The sequence below is a fragment of the Symphalangus syndactylus genome, chromosome 16, assembly GCF_028878055.3.
Source record: "Symphalangus syndactylus isolate Jambi chromosome 16, NHGRI_mSymSyn1-v2.1_pri, whole genome shotgun sequence".
NCBI classification, from domain to species: domain Eukaryota; kingdom Metazoa; phylum Chordata; class Mammalia; order Primates; family Hylobatidae; genus Symphalangus; species Symphalangus syndactylus.
In genome coordinates this window covers 65,281,903-65,297,954 of record NC_072438.2, presented here as the reverse complement: position 1 = coordinate 65,297,954, position 16,052 = coordinate 65,281,903, and the positions used below count along the sequence as shown (strand labels likewise).

General features: G+C 39.2%; 1 protein-coding gene across 3 annotated transcripts in view; it reads right to left on the bottom strand.

Annotated features, from left to right (window-relative positions):
- The window catches only part of DAB2 (DAB adaptor protein 2), a 55,691-nt gene that overhangs the window by 12,613 nt on the left and 27,026 nt on the right, over positions 1–16,052 (bottom strand). The window contains exons 2-9 of one of the 3 annotated variants that reach the window (XM_055246166.2): positions 10,278–10,469; positions 9,302–9,441; positions 8,413–8,511; positions 6,523–6,654; positions 5,931–6,011; positions 5,173–5,199; positions 4,874–4,927; positions 4,377–4,439 (exon numbers count right to left, since the gene is read on the bottom strand). In XM_055246166.2, the coding sequence (XP_055102141.1) occupies positions 4,377–4,439; positions 4,874–4,927; positions 5,173–5,199; positions 5,931–6,011; positions 6,523–6,654; positions 8,413–8,511; positions 9,302–9,441; positions 10,278–10,368 (687 nt within the window). In that variant the 5' untranslated portion in view covers positions 10,369–10,469. Of the gene's footprint in view, positions 1–4,376; positions 4,440–4,873; positions 4,928–5,172; positions 5,200–5,926; positions 6,012–6,522; positions 6,655–8,412; positions 8,512–9,301; positions 9,442–10,277; positions 10,470–16,052 lie in introns of all 3 variants that reach the window. The other 2 variants (XM_055246167.2, XM_055246168.2) reach the window with 2 other exon arrangements.

The following is a 16,052-nucleotide window of genomic DNA, read 5'->3' as shown; positions in this document are numbered from 1 at the left end:
TATTTTTCTCATATACATACACATGATAAAGTTTAATTTATCAATTAGGCACAATAAGAGATTAACAACAATAACTAATAATAAAATAGAACGATTAAAACAATGTGCTGTAATAAAGTTCTGTGAATGTGGTCTCTCTGTCTCTCTTCTCTCAAAATATCATATTGTACTGTACTCACTTATTTTCAGACCAAGGTTGACCGCGGACTTAATTTCAGAAAGTGAAACTGCAGATAAAGAGGGACTATTGTACAAGGTAGAGACATGGGTTTAAGAGTTAATTTGGAAGATATATCAAATATATAGCTCTACTAATTCTATCCCCTCTCTATCATTTCTCTGGTGTGTTAATTTTTTGGATTTTCAACTGTTTGATAAAAAATTCTCAGCTTAAAAGCAGTAAATTTGATGAATCTGACATGTCTTTATTCCAGTAAAACACAGAATTATAACTCACCCTAGAACAGAACTTTCATACTGACATCACTTCCTTCTGCTTGACTTTGATCCATTAAATACTTAACTATGGTATCCAGAGAAGAATATAAATGATTAAAAAATGCCTTGCTGAAGTGGAAGTTATAGTAGTTATCTTGCATTACCCTGGGCAGAATACTAAATATTTTGATCATCGCAGAAAATAAACAACTTCAAGGGAATATAAAATTTGCAAACTAGTAAATACAAAAGGGTTCAAATAGAACTCCTTGGCTTTTAAAAGAAAAAAAAAATACCCAATTTTTTAGAAAGTTTAAGTCCTATTTCATGGCCACAAAAGAGACAGCAAAATCAGACCTAAATGGTAATCTATCTTTTGGATTCCTTTACTTTGCGGCATAAAAATACAGTTTTTATAAGCCAAAGCCAGGCTTTCTCTTTATAAAAGAAGAATTTGTCACAAGAAAGAGCTTATAATTTAAAAAAAATTTAATCAGAGAAATGGATTAGAAGAGCTATTAATCCAGGGATCTTTATACAATCAAAAGGTAGGATAAAATGTATTACAAAAGCTTGTGATTTCAATATTTATTTATTTGTTTTGAGCCACCTCTGGGTTAGAACAGTTGAATGTTCACAGCTGGTAGAGTTCTTGTTTTCAAATACTTCAGAAGAAGTTCTTAGGACACCAAACAGGAGCCACAATGTTAGACTTCTGAATAGTCACCCTATAAGTAAAATGTATAAGGCTCTCCTCAGGCTGGGTTTGTTATTAATCCAAGATTAAAAGTGTAGTTCACAGACTACAACTGAGAGCCCAAAGACTCCTCATCCACCCCCCTTGGTCAGAGCCTCATTCATTCTTTGTCGAACTGTCAACACTGCATCCAGTTGGCCACTGTTTGAGCACCTGAGCAGGCACTGGAGACACGGCAGTGGGTTACAGAACTTGCTTGTAGGGAGCTCCAGTAAGTGGGCATAAATCCTGAGTTCCATAGCCTAGCTCTTCTCTGGGTGGCTAGTCTCACCTAACCATTCCAGTTTGTCAGACTGAGGACTTCCCTACTCGAAGCCTTAAGTGGCTTACTGCTGCTCCCTATATTAAAATAAGCCTCCTTAGGCCAAATTTCCAAATGATCCACAATAAGACCCACGTTGTTTCTAGCCCAACTACGATCTATTTTCCTACACACTTCAAAGACCCAATTCAAATTCAGATTCTTTACAAAGATTTTAGCATTGATTTTTCTGTCTGCACTTGCCCTGTGCCCACTCATGTTATCTTATGGCATGTATACAAGGACATAAGTGACATTCGTGCTTTGTATCCTGATCCCATCCCTTGTACCAGAGTTAATCTCCTTGATCATAGATCATGTCTTATATTCTTCCCATAGTAACTGGGAAGTGGTTAAGTTGTTAAAGTTACAGAACATGGGTTTTTATGTTTTTCTTTCTTTTCGTTTTTTGAGATGCAGTGTGGAAGGATAACACTCAAGGGGCTTGCCAATAAAAATTCTGTTCTAGGGGATACCACATAGTTTGCAACATGAGCATTATTTGAAATTCATAAAACATTTCTGTATAAATTTGAGGGGAATGACAACCATCTAGGACCAATAATAAGGTCTAGGTAATTTAGATTTCTTTCTCTCTTTACATATTTCAGAGCAATTGTTGAAAGAGTTGAATTTTTGTTTTTTGCTTTTTGTTTTTTGTTTTTTGTTTTTTTTGAGACAGAGTCTCGCTCTGTCGCCCAGGCTGGAGTCCAGTGGCGCAATCTCAGCTCACTGCAAGCTCCGCCTCCTGGGTTCACGCCATTCTCCTGCCTCAGCCTCCAGAGTAGCTGGGACTACAGGCGCCCGCCACTAGGCCGGCTAATTTTTTGTATTTTTAGTAGAGACGGGGTTTCACCGTGTTAGCCAGGATGGTCTCGATCTCCTGACCTCATGATCCGCCCATCTCAGCCTCCCAAAGTGCTGGGATTACAGGCATGAGCCACCGTGCCCGGCAAGAGTTGAATATTTTTAAACATGCTGGCTTTACCAAGTAGAGATAAATCTGTTTTTGACCTATGACTATAGAGTCAATAGATAAGAACATGTCAAACCTAACCAGCACATAATTAGATCTGTTAGCCTTCTTTTGGTTATCAGAGAGTATATATTTTGATGGTATTTATTACTTTATTGTTAGTTTAACTAAAACCTGAATTCCTATAAATAAAAAATTCTTAGACTTCATAAAGTCTAATAAAAATGAGACTGAAGATTATCCATGCTGTTTTCCATTTCCTTTTTTAGAACATTCTAGAAGTCTACAGAAGTAGGTTATACAGGCAGTACTTCCTTGCCTATTCCAGTGGAATTCCACTTCATATCTTGAGTGCTTTGCTCTCTTTGAATATTACTTGTTTGAATGTCAGTTATACTTGGGAATTAAGGTGTTCAGATACTGATTTATTTTGGAGAAAGCATCACTAATGGAGGAGAGGGCAAAGTTGACTACAAATCAAAAGGACCTCAGAGTTAGAATGGACCTGTCAAGATAATCTAGTCTAGTATTTTAAAAAGTTTATCCTTAGAACTATAACAAACATTATGAAGAATGAAAAGTTCTGTAGGCAAGTGAGTTAGGGTTCACTGTTAAAATGAATATTAAACAGGCTTCTCTCTTACAGGCATTTTAGAATGCTACCACGCATTGTGATACTCATATGGTTAGGGTCAGAGAAGAATGCATGAAGTCCCTGCTCCTCTCCATGTCATTTGACCTGAAAGTTTTATGCAGTGAGGATTCACAGGCCTCGAATTCTCTGCAGAACTCTGAAGTGAGAATTTTACCCAGTCTTTGATCTGTTGCTTTAACTCCTGTAATCTTGGTCACATAGGCTTCCATAATTTCCTGATACAAGAGAGTCCTTTCTAGACATTTCCCCCCATTATTCCAGACTAATTCTTTTTGTCTGTTTATTGCCGTCTCATCTTTTATGTTCAAATCTAGAAACTCACTTCTGCAAAAGCATTATCTGAATCTCTGAACTAGATAAATACCCTGTAGTAACATCAATTACTAATGATGTGATTAGTTTTAATGTTGGTCTCCCTGCCAGAGAGTAAATTCCATGATGTCATTGATGTTGTGCATCTTACTGCTATGCCTTGCAAATAGCAGGTGCTCAGGAAACTGTTACATAAATAAAAGAAGTTGCAAGAAGTCATTCAAAATGTCATGGACATTTTCATTAGAGGTATGTTTTGGAAGGTCTGAAGACTTGGGCCTAAGCCTTGTATCTGGATCTCTTTTCTGTTTTTTTTTTTTTTTCTTCTTCTTTTTCCCTGAACCACCACTTTTTTTTTTTTTAATTTATAAAGGAAAATACTGCTTTATTCTTACAGGGTTGTTACAGATCATTCAATATCGAGCAGACTGGATATGGTATAAAATCCTATGAGAATGGGCAGCTTTCTAACAAGGACAAGCTTTGGCGGAATATAACTGAGCTACTTGTTTGTTTTAAATCTTACTTCACATCAAATTTATGCTGCTAAATTGCAACAGACAGAATGCAAAAGAAATGAAGAGGCCAGGAGGCTTTATGATTAACCATCTAACAATCATACTTTCTTCAAGTAGGCTTATTCAAGGACTATTATTCAGCTCCTCCTTCTAATCCTGAGTGATACCAAGAAGGACTACATTGCTGACCTATTGTTCAGGTTTAACCTGTAAGCAATATTAATATAACTGAATTAGTGTGGATAGGTTCCCATGGTGACTTAAGATTCACATTTATTCTAAAAACCATTGACACTTCATTTGCAAAAATCAACCGTCACCTTCCAAGTTTCAACGAGATGCTTAAGATTTCTGGTTATTGCTAATTTGAGTTATAGATGTCATTTTATTACATTGCAAATTTAAAAACAAACACTTACTGTTGGACTATTTAGGTCAGGAGGTGTAGACATGTCCCCAAACAAATCCATCTGGTCAACACCCTTAAAAAAGTATTTGGATTAGATTCAGATGTGTCTACTAAAAAAGATTACTTCGTATATTGTTGTAATCATTTGTTTCCTAAAGTTTAGGAAAGTAGTTGCCACAATTTAATTTCCATTTAACTAATAGATTTCATATTAAGCTGTTTAGGTCAGGAAGTGTAGACATGTCTCAAAGCAAATTTATCTTGTCCACATCCTTAAAAAGTATTAGACTAGATTCAGGTGTGACTACTAAAAAGATTACTTTTGTAATCTTTTTTTGACTACTTTTGTATATTGACATAGATGTTACACTAACATTTTGAAAAACAGTTGTCTCGATTGGATTTTCATATAGATTCAATACAGATTTGGTATCAGCAACATCTACAGGAAGTAGAACCCATGTTCAGATAAGTAAGAACTGTCAAACGTCACATATTAATACATACCGATTTCAGTTTGTTAGTTTGGTCATCTAGAATCATTAGGGCCTCACTCCCATTCTGGAAAGATAGCAAATATTTAAGGATTTAGTTGAGCTTTCTCTATAAAATGTATTTGTCCACTGTATTAGCCCGCTAAGCAGCAATGGTTTTGGTATTCATCTTTTAACTAAACATCTTTCATGATCAGAGAAGTCATAAACATATAGTAATAACCGAGGTGGCGAGAGTGGTTGGGCAGGTAGCAAACAGGGGCTTACACACATCACATAGATGATTAGCAAGAAGTAAAGATGCAATTTTACCTCAACTGTTTTGTTGGCTTCCTCTATCTAAAAAGAAAGATACATATTTAGTGATCTTCGTATTCATAGTGAAAGGGAGTTAAATACAAAAACAAGTATGCCTATGGTTCACAGGCATAAGGCAAGAATAAGTCTTGTATATTATTTCTGCCCTCCATTCCCCTCCCCTTTTCATATCAATATAAAGTTTGAGTAGAGTTACTGGATTTAAACTTGGTTGTCCTGTATATTTCCTAGAATTAATATGAATCTTGTAGAGAGAAAAAAAAATAAAAGCCAGGGAGTGCAGATTAGAAGTGCCTAACCATAAAAATCTATCCATTGCCCTATTGGGAAGAATAGACAACACATATAGAAGCCAAATTTTCAGATAGACCATATTTATACATAAACATAGTCCTGAATACAATTTTAAGTTTGTTTGTTTGTTTGTCTGAGACAGAGTCTTGCTCTGTTTCCCAGGCTGGAGTGCAGTGGCACCATCTTGGCTGACTGCAACCTCTGCCTCCCAGGTTCAAGCGATTCTCCTTGCCTCAGACTCCCGAGTAGCTGGGATTACAGGTGCCCACCACCACCCCTGGCTAATTTTTGTAGGTTTAGTAGTGATGAGGTTTTGCCATGTTGGCCAGGCTGGTCTCGAACTCCTGACCTCAGGTGATCCACCCACCTCCGCCTCCCGAAGTGCTGGGATTACAGGTGTGAGCCACCACGCCTGGCCAGTTTTAAATTTAATAGAGCCTTAATCAGGTAGTACTTGCCTTTTTCTTTTCTTCTTCCTTTTTCTTTACATTATAGATAACTTGAAAAAGATCTTTAAGATCAACAACTAATGGTTCAGCCTGCAGTAAGGGAAAGCAGTGTTATCAGTATTTTAATTTTAGTATTTTATTTCCTTTGTCTCCTATCAATTATAATTCATACTGGGATTTTTTCTTTTAATCTTAAAACTCCTTACTACCCTCCCCTGGCTTATAGGGGATCACCACCAACCCAATCCTCACCCTTAGGTATATAAAGAACAGCAGGGTTAATAAGTATTTAGACAAAATAAGAGGTATCACGATCATTTTCGAGTCCTTTAAGGTTACTGAGAATAATTCACCGTTGTTCTGAAATCAGTATTCACTTTATAAGAAGGTCCATTCTCACAATCCTGTGGCACACAGTAGTACATGGCTATCAATGGCATTTTTAAAAGATTCCATAGGCCAATAAACATAGTCATTCTCTGAATCATTATTTAGCCCTCTTACATCCAATTATTTCCAGTAAAGCTTTTAGTTGAGTGACAGACACTCCAATGTCAACAGAGGACAAGTCCCTAGGTCTATGTCAAGACTTAGAGCTCACCTGTTGCCCGGTTTTTATGGCAAAAAACTGATGCTGGCCTTCTCCTCCACACACATAACCAAATGCCCGGTTGTCTGTCACATCACGGGCAATGAAAGAAATCTTATTTACTGGATGTTCATGCTCTATTACCTTAAAAAAGAACATAAAGAGTAATTTATTAAGAAAACTAGAATCTATTTGCAGGCTAGCACACCTAAGCCTCAGACACATATATGAAGGCATATATGAAAAGGTTAAACCATTTGAAGAAAGACTTTTCATTTCTGGTTGAAGGCTACAGCATTACTCTTTCTAGAAAGGGCTCCAAAAGAAAGAAGAATAGAAAACAAAAGTGGGAAGAATGTTCCTTCTTAAAATATTGATACTTTACTCTCCCTGATTTAAAGACATGATGCCACATAGCCAGGAAGGACTGAGGATTAGAAGACCAAGTGAAGAGGAGACATTTAGCCCTTAAGCCAAGCCAAATAGGTCTACTTTCCCAACTCAAAGACAAACTTAAAAGAACAGCATAACTAAGCTAAAGGAGTGTTCACAGGGATTCATTGACGATGGCTCAGAGTTGGCCAAGGAACCATCCTATGTGTTATTGGAACCGTATTCCCACTATATTCTGGAGGATACCAAATACTATCATCAAGTGTTTCTCAGCCTCACCTAGACAGCCTAATACACAGTAACATAATGACTACATCATTAACCAGGAATGATAAGGGGTGGGGACTTTATTGGCTTAGTGTCTTTTCTTCTATTTTTCCCTCCTTTTTCTTGATCCTTTCAAGCAGTTAACAAGGTTCAACTCTTTAGGGATATTTGTAGGTGGCAGAGTGTGTCTTGGCATTTGGTCCTGAATGTCTAAGGTATCTTAGAGTATCTTAGAAAGTTTGAGGAGAGACAGAAGGGTGAGATAAACATGCCACCTTTCTCTGATGGGCTTGGGAAAATAAGAGTTGAGAGACAAAGGTGACTGATAAAGAGAGTGGTGCCTGAGGACCCCAGCACAAGCAAGCTGAGTGGGGTCCACTAGGGTGCCAGGGCCCTAGGTTTGCGTAGTAGATAATGGGCACTCTAGAAAGGTATGAATAGTAACTGGAGGTCTCCTCACAGTATCGTCATGCAAGAGAGTATTTTATAGCAATGAAAATGAGCCACACACAACATTTTAAAATACATGAGTCTTACGATGTTACACTGAGTACAGAAAAAAAATCACAGAAGACTTGACGTATGATAAATAGCTTTCTGATAAGGCTTAAAAACAAGGCAAAATAAGTAAGACTGTCCATAAGTGATAGAACAACAGGAACCAACAAAAACAAGGCTACATCTGTGAGGTGAGAAGGCAGGGAAAAAAGAAATGAAAAAGAGGTCGATGTGTTATGGGTGAGGTTCTAGCTTTAGGTTAGCTAGTAAGTTCACGTGTAAGCAATACATAGAAGTGTCACAAACTAGGCGTTAAAATTAATCTAGTTCTGTATACCCGAGGTCAAAAAAATATATATATATATGTACAGAAGTTTTACTTTATAAATTATATATTTATATTTTAATATATATTTAAATATTTATACATTATATAAATTATATATATATTTAATTTCAAATATATATATATTTATATATTACAGACATAATGTGAACCTAAGCCTATTAACAGACTTAACAGACTTAGATTCACATTTATTGTAGAACACACATTCAAAATACAGTATCTTGACTTCCTTACCTCCTATTCAGTTTTCTGCCTGTTACTTCTGGAGATGTAATATATGCTATATTTGTTCCCTACAGAACTTTGAGAAAGAAGAAGGGGAGCCAAAATTCAAGCAGCAAATTGTTGGTCAGACTCAGGTGGTCAGAGAGGTATCAGCAAATGTGAATTCTTACCCCAGTTTTCTCATCAATTATTTTTATCCCAGAGAGGGAAATGTTGACCCAGATCCTCTGTTTGTGTTGTCCCTGAGACCGACCAGCTGCCGCCATTCCCTGATGAGCGTGGAAAAACAAGAGAAGTTGAATTTTTAAAAACATCCTACGATACATTTAATATTAAAATTTTCAAAGTCAGTCAGCTTTGTTTTCAACTTGGTTTGCCATCGATGAAAGGATTCGGCATTTTTCATCAGGGACAGCAGGATGGCATGGAAGACGTTGAACCAGGGCATCCCTTAGTTAACTGTGCGAACTCGGACAAGTCACTCTAATTCTCTTGGCCTCAGAATAGTCACTGGTAAAGATCAACTAGAAGATCTTTAGAGATGTTTCTTCTAGGCCTTGAACTATTGAACAAGTATTATTTATTCAGTCAGTTTCACATAGTGCCATAGTACTAAATTTTTAAATTCAAACAACGGAAAGGCTAACACTAAGGAACACCAATGTCTAAGTAGAATCCTAAATTTTATCAGAACAATTCCCAGGTCTAAAACAGGATATTCCGTGCTCTCCACATATAGTAAGACAAACAATGGACATATTTGCACACAGCTTTTATAGGAATAGAAATAGGAATAGGCTTGGTTCGTCCTAATGTTGAGTTTGCCAGAAGGAAAAGGCATCTGGAGTCCTGTTATACTTGATAAAATTAGATATCTAGGACATTCCTCCAAATATGCAAACACTCATGGTTTCTCAGAAAATGTGGCACTACTGATGGATAATGTGATTAAAAGGGGTTTTCAAGTAATTGAACAATAGGTCAACAAGAGCTTCTAATATAATTCCCTCTCTTGGACTTTTGCTTAATATACAGATAAAGCATTCATCTCCCTTTTACCTTTAGTTTCATCATAGAGTCTTGGCTCATTTTATCCCCTCTTGCGTCTGGCACATCATCAATGCCAATCAGCTTGGCCTTATACTTCACACCATCGCCTTTGAACCTTGCTAAGAGATATTCATCTGTCTTTTCAGGGCCTGAGAAAAGAAAGGAATACAGGATAAAGAATGCCAGTTCTAATTATGACCAAATATGCTCTAGACTCCTCAAAATTTAAGTAGTATAAATCCTGATTATACTACAACTGATCATGTGTGTAATATTCTATCCTGTCTTATTCTTACTTCCTTTGAGCAAACTCATGTTCCACAATCAACTGTGTATGGAGTTGGAGGGAGGAGAAAATAAACTCTTAGAAGTACAAAATTGACAGTGTTATGGGAAACTTATGGGAATATGGGAGGTGGGAGTTGGGGACATTTTTCATCATAGCTTTCTTTAAGTCTTTAAAAGAATATAAGGATGATAATATACGTATTTTTAACGTAAGAAAAATAAGCTGCCAAGCAATTTACCAACATTTTAAACTATCAATAAGGCAGAAAGGAATTATGCCTAAGTTCTCTTGAAAATTATTAATATAATTATCCCATCTTTATAATGTCTTTTGCTCCTTTTAAAAGGTCTGTGTAGACCCATTCTCAATGAGTTCAGTAAAATCAAACGGTAAATAAATAACTGAATGATAACCATATAATAATTAAAGACTGCATTATTAACTGAACAAGATGCTATGAGTATTTCCCAGCTGGACCTAAGTGGGTATAATCGCAGGTTTCCAGAGATGTCTTATTATATGTGAGATGAACCAGTCTCTTCTCCCAAGGTACAACTTTCCTATTAGGAGGACTTGAGACTAGGCTGAGGTTGAAGGAAGATAAGAGCCAGCCCTTACTTCATTCTGTATCTCACATTTCTCCAGAGGTAACCACCTCTAGCTCCCTTCCTTGGCTTCAAGTGGATTTCTCTATACCTTTCTTTTTTTCCTTCTTTGAGGGTGCTTTTGGTGCGGCCTGTTGGTCGGGCTGACCATTGGTTGCACTTGTTTCCACTTCGTTAGACATGGCAAGAAGGCAGGCAGCAAACCCCAGTACCAGTGGACACTTGGTGACACCAGGCGATCCCGATGGAGCAGTCTCAAATAAACATAACCTCCCACAGACACCTGTAGGCAGAGTTTAGAGGCATATTGAGATCAGAACACAGCAGACCCAGATTTTATGCCAGAATAGGCTTACAACTAGCAACTTTGTTTTGTAGTTCTTTGGACTCATTTTGTTCCTTCTCCTGCTGTATTAGACTGAAGACTGTAAGCAGGGGAGTGGGTAGGACTAGTTCCTTTGTGGTTTCCAAAATGCAACATGTGTGCCTATTAGGTTTTTCTTTAAGCACTTGATATCTCGTAACATTTAATGATTATCTAGCTAAGCAGTTTCTATTAGAACTTTGGCATAAAAATCAAGTATTAAAGATAGGGATCGAAAACTTGCTAAGTATTATTGCAAAACAGAAATAAATTGAATGCTAAGCCTGGTAAGATTGCAAATGCCACCTGAGATTGGGCATTATAAATTTCAGTTCTTCACAAAATTGCTTAACTGTAAAGGCAGTGACTAGAGTAGAGTTATGAACTGCATCTTATTCACATTGATAAATTTGTTTTAAGTATTAGGATTCTCCATATGGTCCCCAGGGCTATCCAAGCACGATAAAAGACATCCTCTTTTGCCATTAACACTTATTTGTATCAGGGAAATAATGGATTGAGGGGGGGCCAATTGTGCAATTCATCTAGTACATTTTTATGCTATTATTCAGCATCACCATCCTCCAAACAGTCTGTCATGTGCTCTCATAAACTCTGCCCTACCCACAATGTATCATAGTAGGAGAAACAGGAAAGCGCCGTCATTGTAACCACACAGAAGTGAGCTAACTTTCCAAAAGATTCTCTCACTTTCCAGGAGCCAATGTTTCTATATAGCTGTAGAAAGAGCTAGAGTGAGCAGATTAACTTTCTACATCGACTGATGACCAAAGGCAAAGAAAAGCCATTCATTGTTTTGTAATCGTATTAAGACAACCTACGGGCTGGCACACTAACCCCTCCACAAACCCCGCCTTCACCAAAAGCCCTCTTCATTCCGTGCCTATACCACCCATGTAAGTGAACATTTTAATTGAAGGACCAAGCCCACCACATGAGAATAACTGTCGTTTGTTAGATACTTAAAGAGTATCTAAATAAAAAGTAAGTCTCAAGTTTTTACTCAATTTCAATTGCACTTAGCTTGTTTACAAATGTCAACATGTTTTCATAGGGGTCAGTACTTAATTTCTCCCACTGTGAGTTTTAAAAGTCTTTATGATCTGAACAGTTGTTAAAAACATACATTCATGCAATCTATGTATGAGTAATGTTATCTGAATTGCTTCATTTGGAGATTTAGTAATTAATTTTGCTCAAAGACACCTGGCTGGTTGGCAACCAGGGAGACAATCTGTTTACAGATGAAAGTCTTACACAGCAGGGGACTCAAAGCCATTCTTAACTCAGGACTTAGGTGGGAACCAGGCACTATTAACGTTTTACTTGTATAACTCTAAAAGATTCATAGTAGTCCTGTGAGTATTACTGTATCATGATATTTCATTTTCCACAGGGAAGGCCAAGGCACAGATATTCTTTTTTTTTTTTTTTTGAGACGGAGTCTTGCTCTGTCGCCCAGGCTGGAGTACAGTGGTGCGATTTCGGCCCACTGCAACCTCCACCTCCTGGGTTCAAGCGATTCTCCGGCCTCAGCCTCCTGAGTAGCTGGAATTGGGATTACAGGTGTGTGGCACTACACCCGGCTAAGTTTTGTATTTTCAGTAGAGACAGAGTTTCACCATGTTGGTCAGGCTGGTCTCAAGCTCCTGACCTCGTGATCCACCCGACTCGGCCTCCCAAAGTGAAGGCACAGATATTTTAAATGACATACCTGCTAAGTGGTAGAACCAGGTTTGTAACCCAGACTGTCTGGCCCCAAACCAGAGTTCCTTAACACTGCAGTGACAAATCTCAGCTGAGAAGCTGTATTCCAGCACAGCTTCCTTCACGTAGTCCTCTTGAAATACACATGTCCATTGCATGGTTTACACACAAGTCTATTTGCTTGCCTGCCCACACACTGGACTATAATCTCCTTGAAGGTAGGAGACTCATTGCTCAATGTCTGGGATCTAGATGGCATTCGTGTAGATGGTAATGAGGACAGTCATAGCTATGCGTATTTTCTTCCTTGCTTGTTATGTGTATACACTGGTATGTATTACCTATTTTCTTATCTCTCTATCTTCTCTTTTAATGCAAGTATTTTTGAAGTTAAATGTACAATTTTGTCTCTAGGCAGTGAATTATTCAGATGGGAGTGCGACTGAAGGCTAGGGGTGGTTAATGTAGCCCAAAGACAGTAACCGTTTTTCAGAAATGAATGTGATGCCTATGGGGTCTTTGCAGCTTCCCAGTTTGGGGAGAGAAAGACAGTTGCACCTTTTTAGATGGAAACACTCGTGTGGCTGTTGGAGGAAAAGTTGAAAGCTGTGGAAAGGTGTATGTGGATGCTGAGTAGCTAGAGGGGTGATCTGTGCCATTTAAGTTGTCTCAGCTTCAGAACCACCTCTATCCCCGGTTAGTGAAGCCAGAGCTAGACTGTGCAAACATTCCCGCTTTGCCTGTTGGCTGCATGTTGGCTCTGCCAGTAAGGTGCGCTGGAGGGAAACTGCCAAGCTGGTGAAGGGACTTGCTCATGTCTGCTTGCTCCACATGGACTTCCTTATGGCTTGAGGCTCCTGGGAGTGTGACTCTAGTAGAACTTCTTCACTCCAGCAGCAAGAGTTTCTTCCTAAAACAGCCCCTGAATCCAGTTTTAACACTTGCAGAACTAGCCTCATCATGCCTGTCTTGGAGACACCAGCATCAGCCCTCTGGCCAACAGGTCCCAGGTCCTCAGAGCACAGGGACTCCAGTCCTAGCTAAGCAGTACTCCCTTCTCAGAGGCCTCAGTAGCAGCACCATGAGACCCCCTCTTGCAAGCTTTATCAACTTTGATGGTTCCAATGTCTTAACTTTGTCCCCTCAGCCCTAGAGGTGGTAGCTGCTTTCTGTAGTTTACTTACCCAGTGATGACTTGATCTTCTCTTCTTACTCTCTCAGTTTTCTAGCTAACAACTTTATACCTAGTTAACACTTAATATCTGCGGCCATACAACAATTCTGATTTTGGAAGCTAAGCAGGGTCAGGCCTGGTTAGTTATTCGAATGGGAATTAATGCTTAACATTAAAATCTTTTAAAATAACTGGTGTGGACTGAACTCCAACTGACACAATGGTAAGGCTAATCTGTTTTGATTTTCCAGATCAAAAAACTATTCTTTAAGGATACCCTAAATGTGGCAGGTTCAAGTGTTTCATTTGAATATTAATCCTTATATGCTTTTAAAAACAATATTATTTTGGCTTTCAAGGCTATATTTATATACTTCGATATCTACTTTTAACTTCTTAGGCCCAGAACAAGAACTGCAACAACATATTCCAAAACAGAATACATTCTATTTTCTTCATGGGAGGCAATTGAAGTGTGTGTGACTATACCTTCAGATCTGTCCTGCTTAGGTCAGTATTATGTTGAGCTCATCAATGCATGTGTTGATAGCAGCAGCAAGATGGCCCAGAACTGGGTTAGAATCACTGGCTGAAAAAGTGACCTGGGCTTAAGAGTTTGTTGCCCATCTTTGAAGCTGGATATCATACTTTACTGCAGGGTATTATTTCTGACATGAAAAGACTTAGCTCATTAAATTTGGCAATTTGTATTCTTACATGAGACTATTTTAAAAGAATTTGAGAAGTGCCACAAAGCACTCTGAGGGGTTTTTGGGGAGGGAATGGTGGCATCTGGGTTTAGTCATAAAAATAATACAAGACATAGCTCAAGACCAGGTATCAAATCTAGCGTTGGCAGACTGGGCCAAATGAAAGGATTCTAAGGTGAGTGGCATTACCTTGCTATAAGTTTTTATAGCAAAAATTTCTCTGTTCAGATATTTAAATACAGTTTTTCACAGCATTGGAATTGCTTTAAAGGTATTTGATTTCCTTTGACTATATCCTTTCGCCATTTGGGTATGAGCAATTCCAAGGGACAAGGAAGAAAAAAATAAAGAGGAAAAGTTTCTGTAATATAAATTCCCTGAAGAAAATGGATGTGTATGTTGAGCTGCAATAGCCAAGGGTAAGTCTCCATTGTAGGCCATACAATTGAAAATGTATCTATCTCTACTTCCTGAAATGATCAGAAGGTAGACTCTGCCTATAGGCCCCAAGACTACAAACCCCTTTACAAAAAAAATGTTCAAGACTTATTGCAAGATTTTAACAAAAGTGTACATCCAGTTATGCATATACCAGAGTGATAATTCACCTTTCTCCCATGGTTTAAAGAGGAAGTCCCCATCACAGACTTGTCAAATTGGCAAGTTATCATTTAACATGCAGTGGATAGAAGGTGGCTCACTTACAGACTTAGATCCCTCTGTAGAGAAGAATTGCTTTAAACTTAATATTCAATATTCAAATGTAATGCATTTGAGTATTGTCACTTGCATCCATAAAACTTTTAGCAGGGTTTTTAGTGAGTTGAATTTAAAAAAGGGATTGGGCCTGGAAAAGGGATCTGAGGACCAAAACACCCCTAGTTAATTCCTTTGATTACCTTTCCAAACTGGGGCTCTGTTGAAGAAAGTGTCTAGCTTATGTTAAGCAATGGGGTCTGTTTGAAAGCTCCAGGATGGTAAAAATTTCTTACAAAGGGAAGCAAGTGAGTGTAGCACAAGCAGGAAGTATACAATTTTCTCACTTGTTGGGTGTGGTCTCAGGTCCCTTCAGTTCAAAAAGTGCAAAATTAGTCAGGAAATACACCCAAGGGGTATTATCACAAGGCAAGGATTACAAATTAAAGCTCGAAAACATATAAAAGGGCTCACAAGCACAGTTCCTCATCTAAAAATAGCTAGCTTGTTATCCTGGTTCTCAGGGTCTCACAGGCTGTTTCCTTCATTAGAAGATTGAAAAGAGAATGCCTGCCTGCCTGCCTGCCTGCCTGCCTGCCTGCCTTCCTGCCTTCCTGCCTTCCTTCCTTCCTTCCTTCCTTCCTTCCTTCCTTCCTTCCTTCCCTCCTTCCCTCCTTCCCTCCTTCCTTCCTTCCTTCCTTCCCTTTCTTCCCGCTGTGGCCCAGGCTGGAATCTCCTTGACTCGCTGCAGACTCCCTGCCTCCGGCTCCCGTGATTCTCCTGCCCCGGCCTGCCGGCTGCCTGGAATTGCCGGCGCGCGCCACCACCGCTGCCTGCTTTTTCTCCTTTGGCTGGAGGCGCGCTTCCGCCATGTTGGCCAGGCTGCTCTCCAGCTCCTGACCCCGAGTGCTCTGCCCGCCTCGGCCTCCCGAGGTGCTGGGACTGCAGACGGAGTCTCGCTCACTCGGTGCTCGGTCTTGCCTGGGCTGGAGTGCGGTGGCGTGGTCTTGGCTCGCTGCAGTCTCCGCCTCCCAGCCGCCTGCCTTGGCCTCCCAGGGTGCTGGGATTGCAGCCCCTGCCCGGCCGCCGCCCCGTCTGGGAGGTGAGGAGCGTCTCTGCCCGGCCACCCATCGTCTGGGAAGTGAGGAGCGCCTCTACCCAGCCGCCCATCGTCTGGGAAGAAGTGAGGAGCGC